The sequence below is a fragment of the Lycium ferocissimum genome, chromosome 9 (assembly GCF_029784015.1).
Source record: "Lycium ferocissimum isolate CSIRO_LF1 chromosome 9, AGI_CSIRO_Lferr_CH_V1, whole genome shotgun sequence".
Classification (NCBI taxonomy): domain Eukaryota; kingdom Viridiplantae; phylum Streptophyta; class Magnoliopsida; order Solanales; family Solanaceae; genus Lycium; species Lycium ferocissimum.
This window is the reverse complement of record NC_081350.1, coordinates 43804141-43827163: the sequence shown is the minus strand read 5'-3', so window position 1 is coordinate 43827163 and position 23023 is coordinate 43804141. Positions and strand designations below refer to the sequence as shown.

At 33.6% G+C, this 23023-nt stretch overlaps 2 protein-coding genes and 1 long non-coding RNA gene across 3 annotated transcripts; 1 reads left to right on the top strand and 2 right to left on the bottom strand.

The window, feature by feature from the left end:
* Nucleotides 1-5845: 5845 nt before the first annotated feature.
* On the bottom strand, nucleotides 5846-7694 carry LOC132030989 (uncharacterized). The gene is made up of 3 exons (XR_009408148.1): nucleotides 7607-7694; nucleotides 7462-7535; nucleotides 5846-7088 (listed from the first exon to the last, which is right to left on the bottom strand). It is a non-coding gene; the product is annotated as an uncharacterized LOC132030989 (long non-coding RNA).
* Nucleotides 7695-13012: 5318 nt separating this feature from the next.
* LOC132030988 (photosystem I reaction center subunit N, chloroplastic) lies at nucleotides 13013-14244 on the bottom strand. The gene is made up of 3 exons (XM_059420804.1): nucleotides 13880-14244; nucleotides 13587-13712; nucleotides 13013-13202 (listed from the first exon to the last, which is right to left on the bottom strand). The coding sequence occupies exons 1-3, from the start codon at nucleotides 14165-14167 to the stop codon at nucleotides 13113-13115; spliced, it is 504 nt and encodes a 167-aa protein (XP_059276787.1). The 5' UTR covers nucleotides 14168-14244; the 3' UTR covers nucleotides 13013-13112.
* Nucleotides 14245-19259: 5015 nt separating this feature from the next.
* LOC132029253 (soluble inorganic pyrophosphatase PPA1-like) lies at nucleotides 19260-22065 on the top strand. Its single transcript, XM_059418567.1, has 8 exons — nucleotides 19260-19535; nucleotides 20286-20314; nucleotides 20411-20476; nucleotides 20574-20681; nucleotides 20858-20923; nucleotides 21246-21366; nucleotides 21478-21559; nucleotides 21738-22065. Exons 1-8 carry the CDS (start codon nucleotides 19421-19423, stop codon nucleotides 21778-21780), a joined length of 630 nt encoding a protein of 209 aa, XP_059274550.1. The 5' UTR covers nucleotides 19260-19420; the 3' UTR covers nucleotides 21781-22065.
* The last annotated feature ends 958 nt before the right edge of the window (nucleotides 22066-23023 follow it).

Below are 23023 nucleotides of genomic sequence, written 5' to 3'. Positions count from 1 at the left end.
TAGTCGCTGTTGAGCCAGAGGATTTGGACTGTAAATCATATTGTCCAGTTTAAACAAAAGAAAGTAAATTAAAGATTTAATAGGCAAATATAAACTTCTACTTGTTCGGAATTTTGTTTCTGGTTCGCCAATTTAGGAATTTTCATCTCTCAACTTGTACAGATTGAAATGTTTTCGTTACTGTAGGTATTCAAATTATCAAAAAAAAAAAAAAAGAGGCTACAATTAAAAATTAAATCCATGAATGCTCTATGCCACAAACCACGTTAGTCCCCTGAAAACAAAGCTCAACTGTGGCATTATACTTGAGCACTACTACATATGCAGGCGCAAATTTAGAGAGTCGGCAAAAAGTTACAGTGTATATATAGGGTAGATTTTCTGTATTTATGTACATATATTAACTTTTGAATATCCTGAACAAATATAAAAGGTTAGCTCAAGCGGTCCAGAGTGTTCAAAATTATCTCTAGCATCCTAGGTTCGATTCTCATTTTCTGGTAATTCCAATTGCAAAGGCAAGACATCTATAATTAATTATATATGGCAAACCTTGGAAAATTCTCCCCAAAGAGAACACACCTGGAATGGTACTTACTTCCGTAGGCGCAGTTTAATTATTGTGTCTGCACGCTGTGAGCATGTACGGTCAAACCTCTCTGTAACAGCATCATTGGGTCCGAAATTATTTGGTTGTTATAGAGAATTGTTGTTATACACCTATAACAGCATTGACATTTAAATAATATTTTGCTGTTATAGGCAAAAAAGATGCATAAAATCTAATTTTTCATTTTTAATTGTCAAATTCTAAGCTTATTCACAATTTGTATAATGAAGGAAAATCTTTTAATGATGACTATATATATTCATATGATATTTTTTGTCATAAATGTTGTATTAAAGGATCAAATATTTGATCAAAATCTCTACACTTATTATTGGTTATCATAGATATTCTATTTTTATAAAGATGGTTAATTATTATATTACCAAAAAAAGAAGATAGTTGTTATATGGGGGGGTAATTTTACAAAGAGCGTACTATTATAAAGTTGGATGTTGCTGTTATAGGTGAAATGCTGTTATAGAGAAGTAAAATATTATATAAAAATTCGGTTTCGAAAAAACTTGGCTGTTATAGAGAATTGTTGTTATATGCGGATGCCGTTATATAGAGGTCTGACTGTATTATAAATATTACTGTTATAAATAGTATTTATGTATTATTGTGAATGTCTATCTTTGGAAAAATGTTAGGGTTTATGACCTTGGGACCAAGTTAGTTTTCTCTTATAAATAGAGATGTTTCCTTCATTATATTTTCATCCCTCAAGAGAAATAAAGAATTCTCATCTCTTCTCTCTTTCTCTACAATATTATTTTCCTGCTTTACTATTTTATTACACGTTATCAGTACGAGACTCTAACTAATAGAAAAATTAGATAGTAACGTAAGCTGTAGAATGTTTTTCCGCCCCGAAGGTATGATTTGTTTTATGAAGTACTAATCTTTATTTTTAAAGTATTGTGACGAATCTCTTCAGCCTTGAAAAGGGAAACACTTTTGTAAACTGAGAAATGCATCTTGAAACAAGATGCAAACTAATACAGACGGCTAATGATAACAAAGATGACCCCGTATAAGGAATATATCACCAGCATATATGCGTCCATCATAGTTTTGCTTCTAATTAATTTTCAAGTTTCTTTTTTGCTTTGACAATCTTGTCCTTAATATTATATTTTACGTGTTTGGAGGTAATTAAACTCCTAGTAAAAGTGGTAATATTGTATAGGCTTTGATTACAATTGAAGATGTGTTAAAGAAAAATTTTCCACATCATATGTATAACTCGATTTGCTTCTGAAGTAGCAATATCTTAAAAGAAGTTTTAAGCTATCACAAATAGGATACGGTTAAGGCACGTTCAAATGATTATGTCACATTCTCGAAGAATGAAAACTTTTGACAAATGTTACAAATACACATTCATTCCTAGAAGTGAATGTGATGATACTTAGTAAAGATTATAAATATGAACGTGTGATTAGTTGCGAAGTTATCACGACTCACCTCCAGAAGAGGTAGAATAATTGAGAAAAAAATATTCTAAATATTCTATGATTTACTCTCGGAAACAGCCTCCTTACCTTCCAAGGTGGGGGTAAGGTCTGCGTACACTTAACCCTCCCCAGACCCCCCACTGTGGGATTCAACTGGGTATGTTATTGTTGTGTTGTATTCTATGATTTACTCCCGAAGTAGTAAACTCAGTAATCTACTCCCGAAGTAGCAAAGTCAGAAATCTGCTCCCGAAGTACCAAACTCAAAAATCTATTCCCGAAGTAGCAAATTTTGAACTCTACTATAGTCTTTACATCTCCATTTAATTATTATTTTTTTAGCTCTGATACCATCAGTGTTTAACTAAAATTTCGTTTACGATACCAGCAGTATCTAAGCAATATTTGATAGTACAAAATTAATGATTAAGGGCTCTAGAAGAGCTAATTATTTATGTAGAAGATCATGGCACTAGTAGTGTCCAAACATTATGTGATTATGAAGAATAATTAAAGGCTCCTAAAGAGCTTATATACTATTATGTCATTCGTTCTAGATTGTAATATACGAAGATGTTATGATCGAAACATAAGTTGTAGTAAACCCGAAGTTTACTAAAGTAAATGGCTATCATATTGAAACTATAAATTATTGGAGGATTAAATACACTACAAGTATAGAAATGGCAACAGCTCTTTTTGGCAACAAAAATAATATAATTGGCAAAATTCAATATTTGACAACAACTTAGTTTTATTGTTAGCATAACAGAACCGTACATGAGATTTTCACCTCATACGGCTCCTCGTTCAATTCTTTCGAATTCCCCTTGCTTTCGGGCGATTCCTCTTTGAGCCCGGCCACTCTTTTCATTTACTATCGAGAACTGGATTCGTGAAAATAGAGGATCTCCACTTGACTTATAGCTGCGTAAGAAAAGCTAGTCAGGGGGGACGGCGGGGAGGCCGGCTCCATGACCCCGGTTGGTTGCCGAAGATGACCCCTCGCCTTGGTCTCCAAATAAGTTTTTCTAATAGTCAAAAGCACCTTAAAACCACGAATAAGTTGGAGATGAGGGTGATGAGTTGGGATCCTTTAAGGCGGGGGCACGGGGTTATGGTCTTGTTACTTTATGTTTCGGAGTCAATTATGATGAATCTTCTAAAACTGAACTTTTTTTGTTGCTAAATAATTTAATTTTATTGTCATAGTATTGACTGTTGTTGCAAAAAGTATTTTTGACAACAATAAAAAAATTATTGCACATCGTTGCAATAACAGCCTATGAGAAAAGTTTATGCAACACAACAAAAATGTTGTTGCCAAAATTACTTTTTGCAACAATAGTCTATCTATGACAACAAAAATATTTTTGTTGGCAAATGTCTTCTTTCTTTCTTGTAGTGTATATCATCAAAATTATAGTGGGTAAGAACTATGTATGTGAATGGTTACCCTCTTTATTATCCAAATTGTACTACACAAATATAAGCATGATGAAATCACATGTCACGGTAAACCAGAAGTTTATTTGTATAGATAGAAAAAAAAAACAATTAATGTCATAGTAAACCAGAAGTTTACTAAACAAATAGCACATGTCATGGGAAACTTGAAATTTACTAGTATAAATATTTTATTAGTCGGCATGAGCGATTGGGCTATTCCAATTCAAATATGATATACAGATTGAGTATTTGACATATATTTAAGAACAAGAAGATTCTTCAAGAATATATTTTTGTTGCTTGTTCTCATGATAAGTTGATTATACTGGCTAATGCTGGGATTGAATTCCCAAAATTCTAAAAGAACATAAAAGGTGAATATGGGCCCGTTCACCTATTATGTGATGTCTTAAATAGATGCATCGATAAGACGGTCACGTGTACGTTTATTGTTAACTCTCAGTTTGACACATGCAAAATTACTTACTCAAAATAATTGAGTTGATAGCACAATTTTCAAATTATGTAATCTAAGTAATCAAGATAATTCATCTTGTTAATGCTGATTTATATCCAAGCTGGTTTGGCGTTGAATGCCTCCGATAAATAGCTAAATCATTGTTTATGAGAACAAAGCTTCATGTGTTGGCCTGAACTATGATATATTGCATACAACAACATCAGATCAATAAATTATGATAAATTCTCCATCGCATTGGTTCAAAGTTCGGAACCAAATATTTTTCATCTAACAGCTTTTGATGTATTGTATATAATTAAATAATCTAGCACGACCACAAAAATGGGTATCCCAAAGAAAAACGGGAATATATGTTAGTTTTTCTAACATAAGGGGGAGGAATAAGCAGCTATGAAATATGTTGTAAATAATCATTAGCATGATCCTCATTCCAAGATAATTCAAGTCAAATGCTAGAAGTATTTGCTGGCCTAGAACTAATTTCATGTTTCAGCTGTAAAATGCTCCAATTAAAATTAATGTCCCTAAAGGATAGAGTCTGCAATATGAAGGAAGAGCATACGACATAACACTTCATGAAAACTCGTGACAGGTTTAGGTACCTAAAAATAATGAAAGTGATGAAATCTCAATAAGTTATTTTCATTTTTTTAATCAAACATTGTACATTTTAGCACTCCATTCACAGTGTACTCACTGCATGTACATACACATTACAACTTAGGGGGAGGGATTAGGGCCGGGCGTTCGGTATTCGGTTCGGTATTTTCAAAGTTCGGGTTCAATAATACGGTAATCGGTAATTGAGAAGATATACCAAATACCGAACTTTCAAACTTCGAATTGGTAATAGGTAAATTAAACTTCAGTTCGGTACGATATTCGGTAATACCATATTGAAGTCGAAGTCCACGGTGTTAGAACGCAAGTATGCTATGCAAGGGGTCAATACATTGCAAGTATCATCAGACAACCAAACTTTGGGGGGAGCAATCAAACTTTTCATTCTTGAATTCACTCTAATATTCATTGTGGACTATTAACACTCTTGTCAAGAACAAAAGAGGCAGCAGCAACAGAAAACTAACACAGGACAGAACCAATATAAAAGATTCAAGCTAATAGATGGATGACCATCCAGTGCATCCACCACACTAAAACAAATATGAACCATTAGTTACTGCCATTGATGCTCAGCTAGCAAAATATTAATCATAAACAATTCCAAAAACGTGAAGTGCACCAAAATTACACGAATCATGGTTAACACCTCAAAATCGACATGTCTAAACTTACAAGTCTAAGCAAACAAAATCGAAGGCTATTAAATAGGAAATAAATCCCATCCAAAAGATCAAGTATTCGATGCATTACAATGCGGCATTCATAATTATACGCTCAAAGCAATCCCCTGGCCTCCCTCTCAGACTCCAACAGTGTAAGAACATTATCCTCTCTGACTGGTCCCTTGACATTTCTCATGATAAACCTGTTCTGGAAGAAACATACCTCAACATGTTCACCTATAAAATCATTTGATCAGATTCATGATCTAAATTAGTGCGTTTATAATATCTCTGCACATATTACACCTCCGTGACAGTAGGTGTAGGCTTGGTTAACATATACTATACAAATCACAAAATTTCAACTATCCGTCACACTGTTTAATGCTATAGCAAAGAGACATAGCATAGGTCAATGACATAGAAAATATGCATTGGAGGTAACTAAGACACCAACAAATAGTAACTTCGCAGCTTCCACTATTGCAGGTTCACAAGCTCCCCAAGTTACAATTCGACCAAAACAAGTTACTTTAGCAGGAGCTTTTGTCTTCCAAAACACCTTCCATGAACAGATAAGTAGTAAAATTATTCATTGTAAATGCAAGGTATAGAACAGCAAGCAACACTCAGCTCATCCATAAACCCAGGAATCTTAGCACAATGGTACAGAAAAGAGATATCTATCCATAGGAAATTCATAACCTGATCAAGCCTTTCGTTTTTTCCTACCATAACAATCTAAAATAAGTAGCAGTAGCAAGTTTTGCAACGTAGAAGCTTAAATCTAGAAAGTAAGTACCATTGATACCACTGAGATTGAAAAATCTAGAAAAAGAGGCTATTATATTGGCAGTACATAAAGTAAAGTCTGGTCATCTACCTCTAGAAGAAAAAGAGGCTACTAAAATATACTCAAACTTCTAGAAAAAGTGTTATGCAACGGAAGTAAACACCCAGTCAAGTAGGAAAAAGAGAAAGCACAAATCCAACAGAATCCAACAAGAGGATCAGTTGTCAAATAGCAATGTCGCCTTTAGTTTTAAGAACCAACAAAATTAAAGAGAAAGCACAAACCCAGCACCAAAGTGGAGAATTGGTGGAACATCAAACTAAATTAAATTAAATATTCAATGGATACCTAAGGCCAAGGCAACTTGCGATTATAAATCAAGAACGAGGGAATCTTTTAAGCTATCAGTCATATCTTAAAAGAATTTAAGATGTGTCAAAAATTAAACTAAATAAAAAGTATAAAAATAAAAAAAACATACCAAGTTCAAGTTTCATAAGATCATCAAAATCTTCTTCAACATTTACGGGATAAGGCTCATTTCGACGCCAATCTTGAAGATAAATAACAACTTGCACCAATTTCAAAGTCAAAAAACTCCTAAATGAATCAAGAATATGGCCCCCGGTGCTAAATGCACATTCCGATTTAAATTTGTCCCATCACCCTTTTCACCTTCTAATGGAAAGTTTAAATTTGATTGTTTGTACTTGGAATTGGAAGTGTCAACCTTATTTGGATTTCTAGGACAAGTTTTCAAATGTTTATTCAGTCCAGTTGTTCCATTTTTAGTTGGATCAGCTAAGAGAACTTTACCATAATACTTGCACTTTGCTTTATTAATTCCATCTTCTATGAGCTTATCATAATGCGGCCAAGCAGCAGATCTTAGTTGTATAGCTTTCCTCTTCACAGTCACTGGATCTTGTTCAACTTCCAGTGTTGAATCGAGAGATTCAGTAATAGGAGTGCTTCCACCCACATTGGTTGTTTGACTTGCTTCATCTTTCATCTAAACAGAGAAGAGATTACAAATGTTATAAGAAAGGAAAGTAATAAGATAATTTCTTGTAACATACAATTTATATACTAATCAATTTTGCACTACTCAGTTCATCAAAGTTCAAATAAAAGATTAAATATTGATTCACCGACAATACATTTAATAGAGAGCTGAAAATCAACACATAATTGTGGGTCTAAAGAAACAACTTATAAGAGCTAGACTTAGTGCCAGCTATGTTCTAGATTCTCATAATTGAATACTATAAGTTTAAGGAACTATCAAACAAAAATTCGACGATAATTGCACAAATTTCATAGGCAAAAACATGAATTAAGACAAGAAATGAAAGTAATATAATAGTAAAATAAGTGGAATTTACCTGACACAGTTCAAATTTTATTTAGTTAAATGAGTTGTGTGGTCTCGACCCGAGCTTGGGGAGTATATAAAACCCTAGTTCAGGTAAATTAGAACACAACGAAATTGAAAGAAAAAAAAAGAGACTTGGAGGTGATAGGGATTACCTGATTAGGGTTTTTTTTTGTGTATTAGGTGACTTGGAGCTTTTGTGTATGTGTAATGTGTTAGGTCGACTTGGAGCTTTTGTGTGTGGTGGGTAGGTCTAGCCTATTGGGCAGGACTAGTAATTTAATACAGTGGGCCTTTAGGCTTTATCGGTATTTATTTCGGTATTTACTGAATTGCCGAACGGTATAATTGTAAATAAAAATAACGAATTTTATACTTTTAATCCCGAAAATCTAACCGAAAATCGAATTACCGAAATACAGAAACACTAAAATAGCCGGTTCGGTTCGGTAATTTGATTTTTGGTATTTTATGCCCAGCCTTAGGAGGGATAGAGAAATTAGGCATTGTGAGTGAGAAGAGATGGAGATCACGTTTTGGGATCGGGGACGAGTTCCTAATCATTTTTCAGTGGTCTGCTTTCTCAGCCGGCGGCGTCTCGCTGGAACACCATCTTCCCACTGTAGCAAATTCTTCTCCCATGGGAGCTTCACTGAAACCACCGTCTGAACACCCCTTTTTTTGTGTCTGTTGTTTATGTGAGGTTTAAGTGGGTAATAAAGGTCGGAGAGATGGGTTTTATGGGTCTGTTCGTTGGGTTTGATCTATTGATTTTATATGGAGGAAATATGTTGGGTGTTGTCATTGCAGCTTTAAATCGTGAATCAAACGTTGATTTCGTAGTGACCTCATGCTTGCTTTTTTCTTTGTCTTCGTTGGCAATTTCGCCGGAGGAACTTCATCGGCCGATGGCTTGAGGAGCTTCACCAGCCTTCTTCTTAATTTTCATTTACTTCATGGGTGTGTTGAAAATCAAAATGGATCTTATATGTTCTTTGTTTTTGGTTGAAAATTGTACTCCTTGATCTTTTTGATGGGTTTTGATGAATGGATCTTATATGTCTTTATTTTCTTTTTGAAAATTGTTCTTGGGTTTAATTTGGTGGGTATATAATGGGTCGGGTTTTATTATGGGGCTGTTTAATTTAATTTAGTGCTAAATTATTGGGAAATGGTAAATAGGATATTATATTTTTAATGAGGTGTCCAATAACACCGTGGCAGTCTGTTGGGGTTGGGGATAAATGTAAAAAATTTATTAACGATAGGGATACGTTTAGTTACAAAAATTTATTAAGGATAAATGTGAACTATTTACTAAAGTACAAGGGTAAATCTAACCCCTTTCCCACTAGATAATTACAAACCAACTTTCTTGGATCCAACATTTTTTCTTGGTTCCGCCATTTTTTTTTTCTTAATTATGTAAATAATTCTACTTGCATTTGCTTACGAAAATTTTGATTATCTACTTCCTCATTTTTTGTACTTCAAATATATTCTGTGTGATTTGCTACCGCCTATTGCAATCGTCCTTCATCGGGTTTGAGGTTCCGATAAGTTGTTGAGTTAATTCGTTCTATCCTGGGAATATATATTCCATAACCTCGGGTACATTGAGGGGAATAATTTCCTTAGGGAAACACTGTGAATTTAGCGGACTCGAATTATTCCTTTTACATTTATTTTTCAGATCTGTTTAAGTAAATATCGAATACAGAATGCCAACAATCTTAAAGAAATTATTTTTACTGTTATAATGCTTTCGGCTCTGTTTTGTTTGAGGAAAAACGAGAAAGGAGAATTGTTTTATCGAATGATGGAAGAAATTGGGGGTGAAATGCACGATGTTGGTCCGCTAGTGATCCGGAAAGTTGTGTGATTACGCGCCGAAATATTTCGAACTGCCGTCACTATTGCAAAACGTTTCGTGGCTTTCCAATATATTTGGGTTCAGGTTTGCCAATTCAAAAGATATAGATATCCGTTTATGTTACTTAACCAACAAAAGCAAGCAATTCACAGTATCAGTGATATTGGAGAAACACAATGAAAGAAACTATTTTGAAAAGAATTATTGGAACTCAAATAGCAGAGAAAACGAAAGTAGTTTATGATGAAATAGAAGCCAAGCCAAGTATGCAAAAAGGATCACAATCTGTCAATCTTTGACGGTTGTTGTTGGAAAACTTATTATGTTTCTTCGTTGGTCCATTGGATGTTTTCCATCTACATGGTTAAACATAAATATGATGGTGGTAGTGAAAGGAGCAATGCTTGAAGCCCTTAATTGTTCTATTATTGTAAAACGGTGTTACTGTTGATCGCTATGGTTAAGACATTAAATTGCAGAAAAGTTAACTTCTCGAATCATGAGTTCATCCATACTGGCGAGAACGATTTTTCCCAATACAATAATTATTTCCATGTATTCCTAGATTTCTTATCTACTGACAGATGCAAGTATCTAGTGACTTTGGTAAGGAATATGCAAATCACGCCATTGCTTGCAGATTGAAGTGGTTCGAAATGGTGTCACTCATCTTTTAATTTATACCCTCTATTATTTAAAAGTTTATTTTTTGTAAATTTTAGCGTAGATGTTTATCATTTGAAATTGGAGAAGAAAGTTACTCTTTTCAGAGAAAAGGAAGCTACTATTTTCAGAGATTAAACCTTCGATGTTTCTACTTCCTAGATTGGAGATTAAAATCTGCGTGATTTTATACTTTGTTGTATTACTCGGTTTGAAGAGATAAAAACTTCACCGATTTATTAAATATGTGTTTGTCAGAAATTATTCAATTTGAAGATGTAAAAACTTCACCGTTTTATTCTTTGTTAAAGAGAAGAGGAAGATTATGATCCTAAGGATGTTCATTGCATTCTGTGGTCTCAGATATTTTTAGTTTTATGCATTTTCTGTTTTTTCAGATTTATTCAAGTTTCTAGTTTAGTGATTTTGAACACAGATTTACTAACAATCTTAAGAAATCTAATCCCCTCAGTTGCCAAGGCTAATGGATTACTTGTGTGACATATGGTTGTTTAGGTATAGACCAAAGCTCGACGGTTCAAAGATATCAAATCTACCAATTGACCGAGTATATCCGACATATGTTCACTGTAAAAAGTTCAAAGGGAAACCTACTTATCCAGATGCAATTGATCTTTACTTGCATATCACATACTTGTCTGTGCATTCCTTTATCATATAGTCATTCCCTATTCATGTGGGGGATTGGTAGGTATTTTTGGTGTGAATGGGAAATGAAGATCTTATTCCTCGCGCTTTTTCCGAAAATGATATTATTTTCTGAAAAGGCATTCAGAAAAGACACACCTAATTTTCCTAACAGACACCTTTGTTGGCTATAAATATCGAGTCATTGCTTCAAATTTTCCTTACGAAAGTTCTGATTATCTTCTTCCTTATTTCTGCACTTCAAATATATTTTGTGTGATTTATTGTCACCTATTGCGTTCGTCGTTCACCGAGGTTTGGAGTATCGCTACGCTGGTGAGTTAATTCATTCTATCCTGAGAAGATATGTTCCATAACCTCTGATACAATGAGCGGAATAATTTCTTTAAGGAAACGTTGTGAATTCAGTGGCCTCGAATTATTCCTTTTACATTTACTTTTCAAATTCTGTTTAGTAATTATCAAATACAGAATGCTAGCAATTATCGAGACTGACTCTATGTTATACTTTAAAAAAAAAAAATCAAAGAGAAGAGTAAGGCTAGACCTTACCTTCCTAATCCTAATGAGGTAACGAACGACTCTATATTACTTAACGATGTGATTAGAGGGGACATTACTTTGACATGAAAAATTAGAAGTTTAATCTTGAAATCGGGGATCTCCACTCAAGCAGGGGCGGAGCTACCCTTGATCGAGAGGTGTCAAGCGACACCCTTCGCCGGATTTTTTTTGATTTTATCGGTATGTGATAAGACAAAGTACATTATATATTTTGATGATTGTCAAACTGCTAGAAAAATAGAGAGAGACCTGGTTCGCGACATGCTCTCTCTATACGGTGTACAGCCAGCAGCAACAACAGTAAAGCTGCACTGCCAACTGCACAATTGTGCAGCAGTGCTGCGACCCATGCTTTAAGTCAAACATGGGATGAGTAGTCTCTATCTCACCCACAGATTCCCCAATATACATATATATATATACAACTTGTTCCAACATATTGGGTACCACTTGAAAACCTAAACAATCTTGTGCAAATCCTTGCCGCCACAAGTTCTCAAGTGCTCTCAAGAACAAAGCCACTTACAAGCTAAAGAACCTGATCCAGACACTAGATTATGTCTATGTTCTTTAGGTTGTTGTGAGTTTTTGTTCACTCTATAAATTGTAAACCTACTTTCTTTCAAGAAGTTGTTGTAGGTAGCTTAAATTCTCAGTAGTTGTTAGGCAGTTTACCTATTCAATCTATTGAGTGGCACCTTTGGCTAGAGCTGGTTAAGGTGTATTAGTTTGGTTTAGCTAGAGTTAGTCAAACGTGGTTGTGTGCTTGGCTAAGGGTAGTCAAGACTTGTAGCTTATAATAGGTGTATTGTAAGGGTGAGGGATTTATGTGAGTTAAATTCCTAGATTGCAAGAGGTTGTAATCTGAAGTTGTTCAGTGTAGTGAAGTGAAATCCTAGGTGGTAGGTCGTGGTTTTTAATCCCTTGAGCAAGGAATTTTCCACGGTAAAAATCTTGTGTTATTTACCTTCTGCACTATCTGAGAGAACTAGTAGACAACCAGGTTTCTGCATATACTGTTTGGTGGACGCACTGTTTATAACAAAGATATATACTAATGTTGACACACCTTGAGAAAAGCTTAAAGTTCAGCGCATCGGTTAAGGGGTTGCAAAAATTTCCTAAAATCTCATGTTTGAACTTGGGTTGTGACATATCTATATTTTTTGACACCCCTTAGTATGAATCATGGCTCTGCCACTGCTCTCAAGAGGCAGATTTCAGATATAACCTTGCATAGGAAAGCCAATAATGTAGCAGACACATTGATAAATATTGGTGTTGTGGAGAAACATGAGACTATTTTCATTGAGGTTCTTTCTTTGTCAAGGCAAGTTACCGCCTCACTGAAAGAATGATCAAGAAGGATTATCAAATTTCGAAATCAGAATTAAGAAAGGTTAATTTACTTTTGATATATCGATAGTGTAACATCGCTTGTACATTAACTATCTACCTTTTGAAAGCTTGCAATATCAGTATATAGGTGTTTTTTCTTGTATGTGTATATATAGGGACTTTTGTATAAGCAAATATTTTAAAAGCCTTTTAAATATGTGATCAATAACCTTCATTAATTCTTAATCCTAAAAGTGTGATTCATTTTTCTTATGAAAAACAATTAAGCCCTTTTCTCTTAGGTTGTTCTTATTTCTGAAGATCAATATCTTAAATCCATGAGAAATGGCAGGGGATGATATGTTCGAAAACTTTTGTTTCCGACAGGCCCTCCTCCTCCTCGGTTCTATGAGATTGGAGGTATCTAGAGTAAGATGGACAAAGTAATCAATGCGATGTTTAATAAAGATTAATAAATTAAAAGAAAATGGATGGTAATTACTTGTCTGTCACAGTAGATACATTTTGGGAAAGGGCTATGCTTAACAATACAATCACCATTTCCAGAACACATTAGAACCACACTTGTATTTGTCCTTGCCCTCGCACTCCAAGGCCAAGTCTTCACTTATAAATGGCACTTTCTGAATTTACCAAAAGACAAATATTAGCATATCATTATCAAAACATAAACTACACAAAGGTAAAACAGAAGATTATATATACCAAGTCAAACACTGAAAAATAAGAAAATTAAGTTTCGAATATTATATATATGAGTTGTGTAAACGTCACATGAATTTTTTGACGAAAGAGCTGTATACAAAGATAGTACTACTAATAGGTATAAATGCTCAAGAAAAATTCTTTCCTTGTTAGAAATCCTCTGTTTTTCCGTCCCTAGGTGATCACTTCAAAAGAAAGTTACAAAACAGTATTCACCTCAACCTCTTGTCAAGGAATTCTATTCTATTTTAATTTTTTCAAATTATTACTGTTTTTATTAGGAGTAAGAAGGTTGAAATTACCTTTTGTTTGGCAAGGTCTTGGCAGCCGGTGAAGTTCTCAGGGAACTTGCAGGTTCCAAATTGAACTGTGTATGCCCTTGCGAAGTTTGCGCCACTTGTGGCCAACCTCTTCTTGTCATTCAATTCCTATATCGGCAAAAAAGGCTTGTAAATTTTGAGTAATATATTCAATCTATTAGTGAAAACTTAAAAACCAAAAAGAAAATATATCAGTATAAATGATCACAGAATTCACTTTAAAAATAGATTTTGGAGGTTATTATAAAAAAAACATGCCATAAAGAATGAGATACCTTGTTGGCTTTGCTTTTCTCAAGATAGTCGTCGATGACGCCAGCATTGGCAGAGGAGTTGGAGGCTGTGAAAAGGGCAGCAGCTAAGCCAAGGAGCGCAACTCTTCTTCCGGCTTGGTGGACGTCCTTATTAATGTTGGCTGAGGAGTGTTGTTGAGCCTTGATGACTACTGGCAATTTCTGGAGAGCCATGGAGGTGGTGACTGCATGCTTTGAGGTGAGTTCAGTTGCACCAATGCCTGACACAGCATAGCTGCATGCCAACACACTTGAGTTCATTGCTGCCATTTCTTGATCTGCTGTATATTGGATCCGAATGAATAAGGAAATATTTTAAATGCACTTTTTAAGTAGTTGGATTTTGTTATATGATTATTATTATGAGGGGGTTATGGATAGTGATCGAGTGTAATTTAAGGATGTGGTAGGAGTGTGGATAAGGTGAGATTGCCTCACTCCTTATTGGCCAACTTGGTTTTTCTTTCACCATCTATGTGGTCAGCATAAGCCATTAGTATTGGACCCAATATCCGAATATGTGCTTGGGATTAATGTTGTTCTATTTCCTCGCTCGCTCGTTGTGGTAGCTTTTAACTTTACATGAAAATTTAGGTACCAAATAAGCAACATTCTATTTTAAGGGCTGCTGAACCAATAAGTGAATAGTTGTGCATTTTCAATGTAGTTATTGAACGTTCTCACTTTTTGTGTAAAAAGTAAATAGCGAGAAATAAAATAGTTGAGACGCTAATCAAGATTTATTTTAAATTTTAGAACATCTCATGCTACTCAAAAGGTCTTGTTTGTTTTGAAAATAAGGTGAGAAAATTTTTCGTCAATTGTTTTTTCAAGTTATTGTGTTTACTTCATAGTTTTTGTAAAAGAAAGTTAAAAGTACCTTTTTTCAAATTTCTTGTTATGCATATTGTAAATTATATGCTTACTATTGTTCATATTGTCCGTAAATATATTAATTATTTTTTAGAAAAAAGTTAAAAGTCAATATATCTAATCGAAACATCGTACTAATTTGAACCTTGCCATCAATTTTTTTTTTTTTTTTTGAAAGTGTGCATAGTGTAATGTATATACGCAGTATTTTTCAAGTAGAACAATGTGGAAAGTTGTTTGGATGTGGATAAAGCCCGCAAAATAAGAAGGGGAAAGATCACGTATGCCCCTCAAACCAAAATAATTATCCGCCTCTACCTTCATTACTTTCGTATCTCCCCAGAAAAAATCAAAAGTATTTACCCGATATGCCCTCCAATTATGATACCAACATGGTATATAAATATATTGAGATGGTATCATAGAAGATCTTGATCATATATCGATCATAAATGATACTTGACCATGGTATATATCTTCTTTGAGATGGTATGATGGAAGATGCTTTAGTCCTTCTCTTAGTCCTCCGTGATACCATCACGTAATTTAAATATACTGAGACGGTATTATGAATGATCATGTTCATTTCTTAAAAATGACACACTTTTTTAGAAAAAAACCTCTATGATACCATCGTCTTGTATCCATACACTGTGATGGTATCATGGGGGATTGCTTCAGTCTACACAATGAGACACTTCTCAGGACCATGGTACCATCATGATATATAAATATATTGAAACGGTATCATGGAGGACTACTTCAGTCGTTCTCTTAGTCCTCCATGATACCATCATGACATATAAATATAATGTGATGATATCATGGAGGAAGGGGTTAGGGCGAGGGGACGCGTTTGGTAATTAGTTTGGGCGAGGCTGGGCAGAAGTGAAAATAGTTTGGGAGGGGACATGGACGGGTAATTAATTTGGGTTGGGCGGGCAATTAGTGATGTTTTTCCAAATAAGAATCCTTGTAAGTTTAACGTATGCAGTGTAGTGATAGTATTGATTGAATACTTATACGATGAGAACCAAGTCTCAGATAAAAAATTAACAACGTAAAAGGAAGTATGTTATTTTCCTTATAGATACTACTTCCTCCGTCTCATATTACTTGTCCACTTTTTTCTTTACAGACTTTTTGAGAAATCATAAATTAAAATATATTTTACTACGTTACCCTTATCTCTCTTCAATAAATTGCACTCTAATCAATATTGACTGCTTTAAAAAATAATTAATGTTAAGGACAAAATAGAAACAAATTAATTAATTTTGTCTTGATTTTGTAAATTGACATGGGACGGATATTTTTAGTAATGTGGAAAACTAATATGGGACGGAAGAGTAAACTAGAAGCAAACTAAATATTACTCCCTCCGGATCAAAAAAAGAGTTCACTTAGCCATTTGCACACTCCTTAAAAAATTACTCACTCCAAGAAAAAAAAATATGTAAATTGACTAAACTACCCCTAATTAAATAGGCATTGGGATTTGATTACATAACACTTAATTGTTTCTTGATTTAATAAGTGGACACTTTTTTTGACCCAAAAAAGATGCTAAGTGGACACTTTTTTTTTATCCGGAGGGAGTATCTAGTTAATGTAGATCCTATATTTAGAAGAAAAAAAATATTCTACGATATTCATAAACTAAAAAAGAAATAAAATGTTCTACCATTAATGTTATTTATAAAGTAGGGGAAAAATTATATATTATATAATTAATGTAGATTATCGAATGGTGCTAGCAGCAGTAGTGTATGCTATTTGGAGGGAGAGGAACCAAAAGATTTTCCAGTATAAACAACATGGCAGCAATCATATTATCAAGCAGATCATCCAGGAGGTGCACCAAAGAACAACTAGCAGACCAAAGATAGCAAGATGGTCGGCCAATTTCAACTTTTATCCGGTGTAGTTTGTGTTATGGGATGCCCAACTTAGTAGGCGTTTGGCCATCAATTTTCAAACCATGGTTTCAAATCAGCGTTTGGTCATCAATTTTCAGTCATGGTTTGAAACTTGGTTTGAAACCATGGTTTGAACCCAAATCATCCAAAAAGCATGGTTTGGGGTTTGAAACCATGGTTTCAACTTTTTTAAATATAAAATTTAACCCATAATTTAATATTTTGTAAAAAAAAAAAAGACCCATAAGTTGATAAATATTTTTAACAATTACCCCATCAATCATTTACCAATCTCATTAACTTCCACCAACCTTTATTTATGTCTACCAACCTTTAATTTATGTGGGAAGATTATATTAAATAGTAGTTACATTACTATTCATGTTAAATTTTCGATTTTGTTGAAGTAAAGTTTGATTAATTGATGTTGCATTTTTTAGAAAAGCCTTCTAGTAGTGTACTAATTTTGTTATAAACTATGATTTACTCATTTGGTAAGATTGTATAAGAATTGAGAATGTTTTGATAGTTTTCACAATTTGTGGGGTTTTTATGTCTATAAGAGAAAATACAACTTAAAATATCCAAATTGTATGTTCAAACATGATTTTGAAACCAGTTTTCAAACCATAGTTTCAAACCATGTCTAAACGGGGCCTTAGTATAATTCTGATGTAATTTGTGCTGATTTTAGATGTAGTATGTTACTGAGTTTGAGCTGACTACTGCGGCATAATGTCCAGTAGCATAGCTCCCTTTGAGTTGTAATTTCTCACTTTTGGTTAATAATAAAGTTATTTACCAAAAAAATGTAGATTCTAGACTTAAAAAAAAGACAATATTTCTAGAGTAAAAAAGAAAGTAAATATTTTACCATTAATGTAAATTATAAAGTAGAAGGAAAGTAAATATAATATAATGTTATTCTAAGGGCCTGTTTGGAAAGCCACCCAGCTAATTGGAATTGGGTATAATTACACAGTTTGGTCTATTTGTTTGATCAATTACTTGATTAGGTTGGAATTGAATGTAATTGAGAGGCTGTAATTACACTCTCCAATTCTCAGTGGGGGGGGGGGAGGGTTGAGAATTAGGTGTCTGTGGGGGGTTGAGAATTAGGTGTCTGGGGGGGGGGGGGGGGGTTGAGAATTAGGTGTCCTGTAATTATAGGGTTTCTTTATAGTTTTTTTTTTAGTTTCTTTTTATTTATTTATTTTTATTTCTATTATTTTAACTTTTTTTTTTATTTTAACTTTTTAATTATTTTTCTTTTTATATTATTTATCTTTCATTCCCTTTTTTCTCATTCCCAATCTATACTTCTTGTGATTCCATGTAATTGCTCGTATTTATTTTTATTTTATTCATGTAGCATAACTGTGTTATTATATATTCTATTTTTTGAAATTACCCCTTCGTATTAGAAAGAATGAGTCATTGACAAACTTAGCATATAACGAGTGATGCTATTAAAGTAGAATTTCGTTGTGAATAAGGTTATAACTTATATTTTCTCTTTTTTTAAAATTATTTTTACTTAAGTTATGTTGGAACTTACTTATGTAATGTTGAAATTTGACATAAGTGTATTATGTTTTTTAATATTTTATTTTGAATTTAGGTTATATATACGATTTAATTTGCTTTAGTACTATTGACTTGTTATTTCACGAAAAGTTTTACTATGTACCTCACACAACTGACATTAATTGTGTGAGGCTCTTTTTTGTGAGATAAAGAAGTGAACCCACATCTTACACTTTTGGGTCCACAAATTTTGAATTCACTTTTTTGTCTCACAAAAAAGAGCCTCACACAACTAATGTCAGTTGTGTGAGGCATTTTTCACTTACAGTTGATTTTTTTTTTTTTTGGTCAAACACTTAAATAATGCTATGGCATTATATTGATAAAAAAAAAAAAATTGTCAAACATCCAATCAATGATGTTCTCACAAAAAAAAATTGCTTAATTTTTATAATTAATTAAAATATTATTAATTTGAAAAATATATATCAATTATTTTTTACAATATTTGTTATAAATATATGATTATTAATTAATATATTTTTAATAATGTGTTGTTAAATACATATTTAATATCATCTATAAAGGCACACCTTTTTCAAAGATTAATTTTTAAATTTTTGATAATTTTAAATTTTTGATAATAAATTTTATTTTTAAATTAAACTAACTGTGTAATTACACTTGTGCAACCAAACAGTAAGCTTGTAATTACACTGTAATTAAGTGATGACAAACAAACAGGTCATTGTAATTACAATATTATGTAATTACTAGGCTGTGTAATTACCACCCTTGTAATTACACCAATTCCAATTACCAGGTTGCTTTCCAAACAGACCCTAAGGTAAAATAAAATGAAAAATAGAAAGCCACATGAATGCATATCTGAATTCACAGGGCAGGGAGGAGAGAGAAAATCGGAGAACAATTGGAAAATATTAAAGGACGACAGGGAATGAGGAAATTAAGGAGGGTCTTGAAGGCTTCAATGTAATACCCGACCCACGCGTGGCTACTTTTCAACTTATATAGTTTATTACAATCACAATAATCACATTAAGAAACTTAGATATCCGTTTCGTCTTCTTCTTTCTTTCAAAACTAGGTAAGAGTTCATTTGAGCTGCATATCCGCAACATTAAAGCCGTAATTAATTCGATTAATTTCTATTTATTTTTAGTAAACTGGACGGTAGAAAAAGATGAGCAATGAAGGCGGCGATCAACAAAGAGGTGCCCCTCGTTTGAATGAGAGGATCCTCTCAACTTTGTCCAGACGATCTGTTGCTGCCCATCCTTGGCATGATCTCGAGATAGGTATGGCACCTTTTGCTTTGAGGGAATTAATTTGACTAATCTTTAAAGTTAAATTGGATTAGATTAACTTTATGTTTCAAAATTAAAATTTAAATATTAAAAAGTTATACGGAAAATATTATAAGTTGCAATTTTTATCATGTAATTGACAAGACAAATACATTGTAAAATGATAAAAAAAAAAAAAATTATATGATCGATTTCTTCGATTCTTTTTTTTTTTTTTCAATTGTTAACTTTAGGTAATTTTTATTAATTTCAATGTTGAAAAACATCTTTCCCGCAATTATTATGGGAACTATTAATATAATTCTACAAATTTTAGACAAAAATAATTGAGCTAGAACAATGCAATTTGATTCAAGAAGACTTATTAGAGATTTGATAAAAAGGAGTTAAAGAGAATAAAATAATGTGAATGTTAGCGCATAAATGTAAGAAGAGAAAATAACGTCTTCCTGATTTCTTTTATTTGAAAAAGGTTAAAGAAACGTTGTACGTTTATCATAAATAATTAATTACCTTTAAGGAAAAATTAACACATTTTATTTTCGGTAAAATTGGAGCCCCCCAAAATTGGGAGTAAGGCATGTATGCGTTACTGGCATTGCGAGCCGGTCCTGAATGTCACATAAATTGAGACAGAGAGAGTAGTACATAGCTATATGTACCCTCTCATCATCCAATCTTCAGTGTTTCATGCACTATTTGGTCTCATTCACTTTGTGTTGCTTCTTCAATGATATGTAGGACCTGAAGCTCCCCACGTTTTCAATGTTGTGAGTACACTAAATTAAATCACTCTGCTTTTTTGAATTGAGCATATTACTACTGCATGTGATCCGGTGACATATACATTGCATCAATTCTTGCAGGTAATTGAGATATCAAAAGGAAGCAAAGTCAAGTACGAGCTTGACAAGAAAACTGGTCTCATTAAGGTATCACACAGTGCTCTTACAATATGAGTCGTCCTTCACATTATATTATACGTCTGCCGTCTATATATATCCTTTATCAAATCATTTTACGCCGCAGGTTGATCGAGTGCTATATTCATCGGTAGTTTACCCTCAGAACTATGGTTTCATTCCTCGAACGCTATGTGAAGATAGTGACCCCATGGATGTATTAGTCCTCATGCAGGTACGTTACGTACGTAAATGAATGCCTTTCTTCACAAAACAGGTCAAACAGGGGACATATGCAAGTTCTGTTTTGGATTTGTGATAGCCTATTATTCAATCCCAAATCTTCAAGTATTTTCTATAGGAATACTGTATAATTGAACAAAAAACAAAATTTTACTTTTTGTCCAACAGGAACCTGTCATCCCAGGTTGTTTCCTTCGAGCAAGAGCCATCGGACTTATGCCTATGATCGATCAGGTTACTAGTTTAGTCCTCAGGGTTAATAATTACTATTCCTCTGTTCCAATTTATGTATTCGTTGATTTTAAATAAACTTTAATTTTGTTGTGAATTGGACATAGAAGCTTTAAGTTTTCCAAAATAAATTTTATGTATTCGGAAACTACATTAAAAAAAATACTATAAATCACAATAATTAACAACTCAAAATATGAGAAAATCGCAGTCAAAGAAAGTTCCTTCGACTCTCGAAATTCAAAAGGTGTCACATAAATTGGGACGAGGAGTACTAATTCCTCATGGCAGACGAAGGTTATATAACGGAATTTCTTCAATTCAGGGAGAGAAGGACGATAAAATCATAGCAGTGTGTGCTGATGATCCAGAATATCGACACTACACTAACATAAACCAGCTTGCCCCTCATCGCTTAGCCGAAATCCGCCGCTTCTTTGAAGAATGTATGCTCTTAATTACTCTTTTAATTAAATATATTTCTGTGAACTATATATGAATATTCTGCAAATGTCTTAATTAAAAGGACGATTAATTTTCTTGACTAATCGTGTTAGACAAGAAGAATGAGAACAAAGAGGTTGCTGTTGACGAGTTTCTGCCTCCAAATACTGCTGCTGATGCCATCCAGTACTCCATGTAAGAATGTTATTCCCTACATATTACTCCGTCCGTCCCAATTTACGTGACCCCATTGGGATTGACTAAAATGGAAAGTGTGTCACATAAATCGAGAGTGAGAGAGTATAATATTAATTTGAGCAATTGTATTAATTATGTATGTTCAAAAGAGGTTGACATTTGCATTTTTGTGCAGGGACCTTTATGCTGAATACATATTACAGACGTTGAGGAAGTAATCTTATGCTTCTAAAGAGCATGGTATCAGAGTATTTATGCGATGCTGTTGGAAGTGAAATTAAACTGTCACAAATCATTTAAATAATTTTGTTTTATTACCACACAAATGTGCTAAAAAGGATCATCTTCTGCTACAGCCGGCTTCTGAATTTTCTACTTTATTTTAAATCAATGTATTAATGTCTAATTCCAATATAATCTTGTTTGAGTTAAAATTCTCTTCAATTCCCCTTCTGAAAAATAAGAGCAAAGCAAAAAGCAAATTGCAATATATATTGCAAAGTTTAAACATTGGAAGGCTAAAGCAATGGACCAACCTCAGATGAGCCCAATAGAAAAATCCATTAGCTGGGCCCAAAATACCTGGTCGCAACTGAAATCTGTCAGCATTTTTTTGCGCGGAGTGCCCTTCGTTTGGGGTGGTCTTTAAATTTTACCCCTCATATTTGAAATCTTTAAATTTTGCCCTTCGGCTAACACCCCGTGTTCGGGGTTGAACCCACGCGCGGTAAAATTTTAAAAAAAAATCGCAAGGCAAGTTTAAATTTCGCCATGGGACCCGACATACTTTTTTAAGGAATTACTCAAAGTTATCACGGGACCCGACATACTTATGCCTATAATAGGCAAACTTAGCGTAAGTATCAAGGGGTCCGGCATAACTTTTGATAATTCCTTCACAAAGTTATGCCGGTCCGCATCTGCCCGTTAAAAGTATGCCCCCACCGCATAACTTTGCGAAGGAATTATCAAAAAATTATCTCTTGGGACCCTTGATACTTATGCCTTATAGAACGGGACAGCATAAGTATGCGGAGTCCGCATAGGATAATTCCTTCATTACAAGTTATGCCTCATGTCCATTTTAAAAGTTTGCCCATTAAAAGTATTCCCCACCGTAACTTTGTGATAATTATCAAGTTATTTTTAAATGGGCGGAAACTTGATGCCAAACTTACACCACCCCAAAGGTCAATCCGTGCAAAAAAAATTCCTTAACAAGTTGTATGTGTGTCATTGTAAAACTAATTAAAGTTCTGTCATACGAATTTTTTTTTAAAATTTAAAACAAAGAAAAGCTGGGAAAAACGTAAGTATCCAATAATTGAAAATATTTAAACATTTGGCAAGTGAATGGCAAAATTTAAAGAGGTGCTAAAAATAAAGGAAATCATCCGAACATTAATCTACAATAATGCCTATTACATTATAACTTTTCAATCTATAAGCCTATTATCTTCC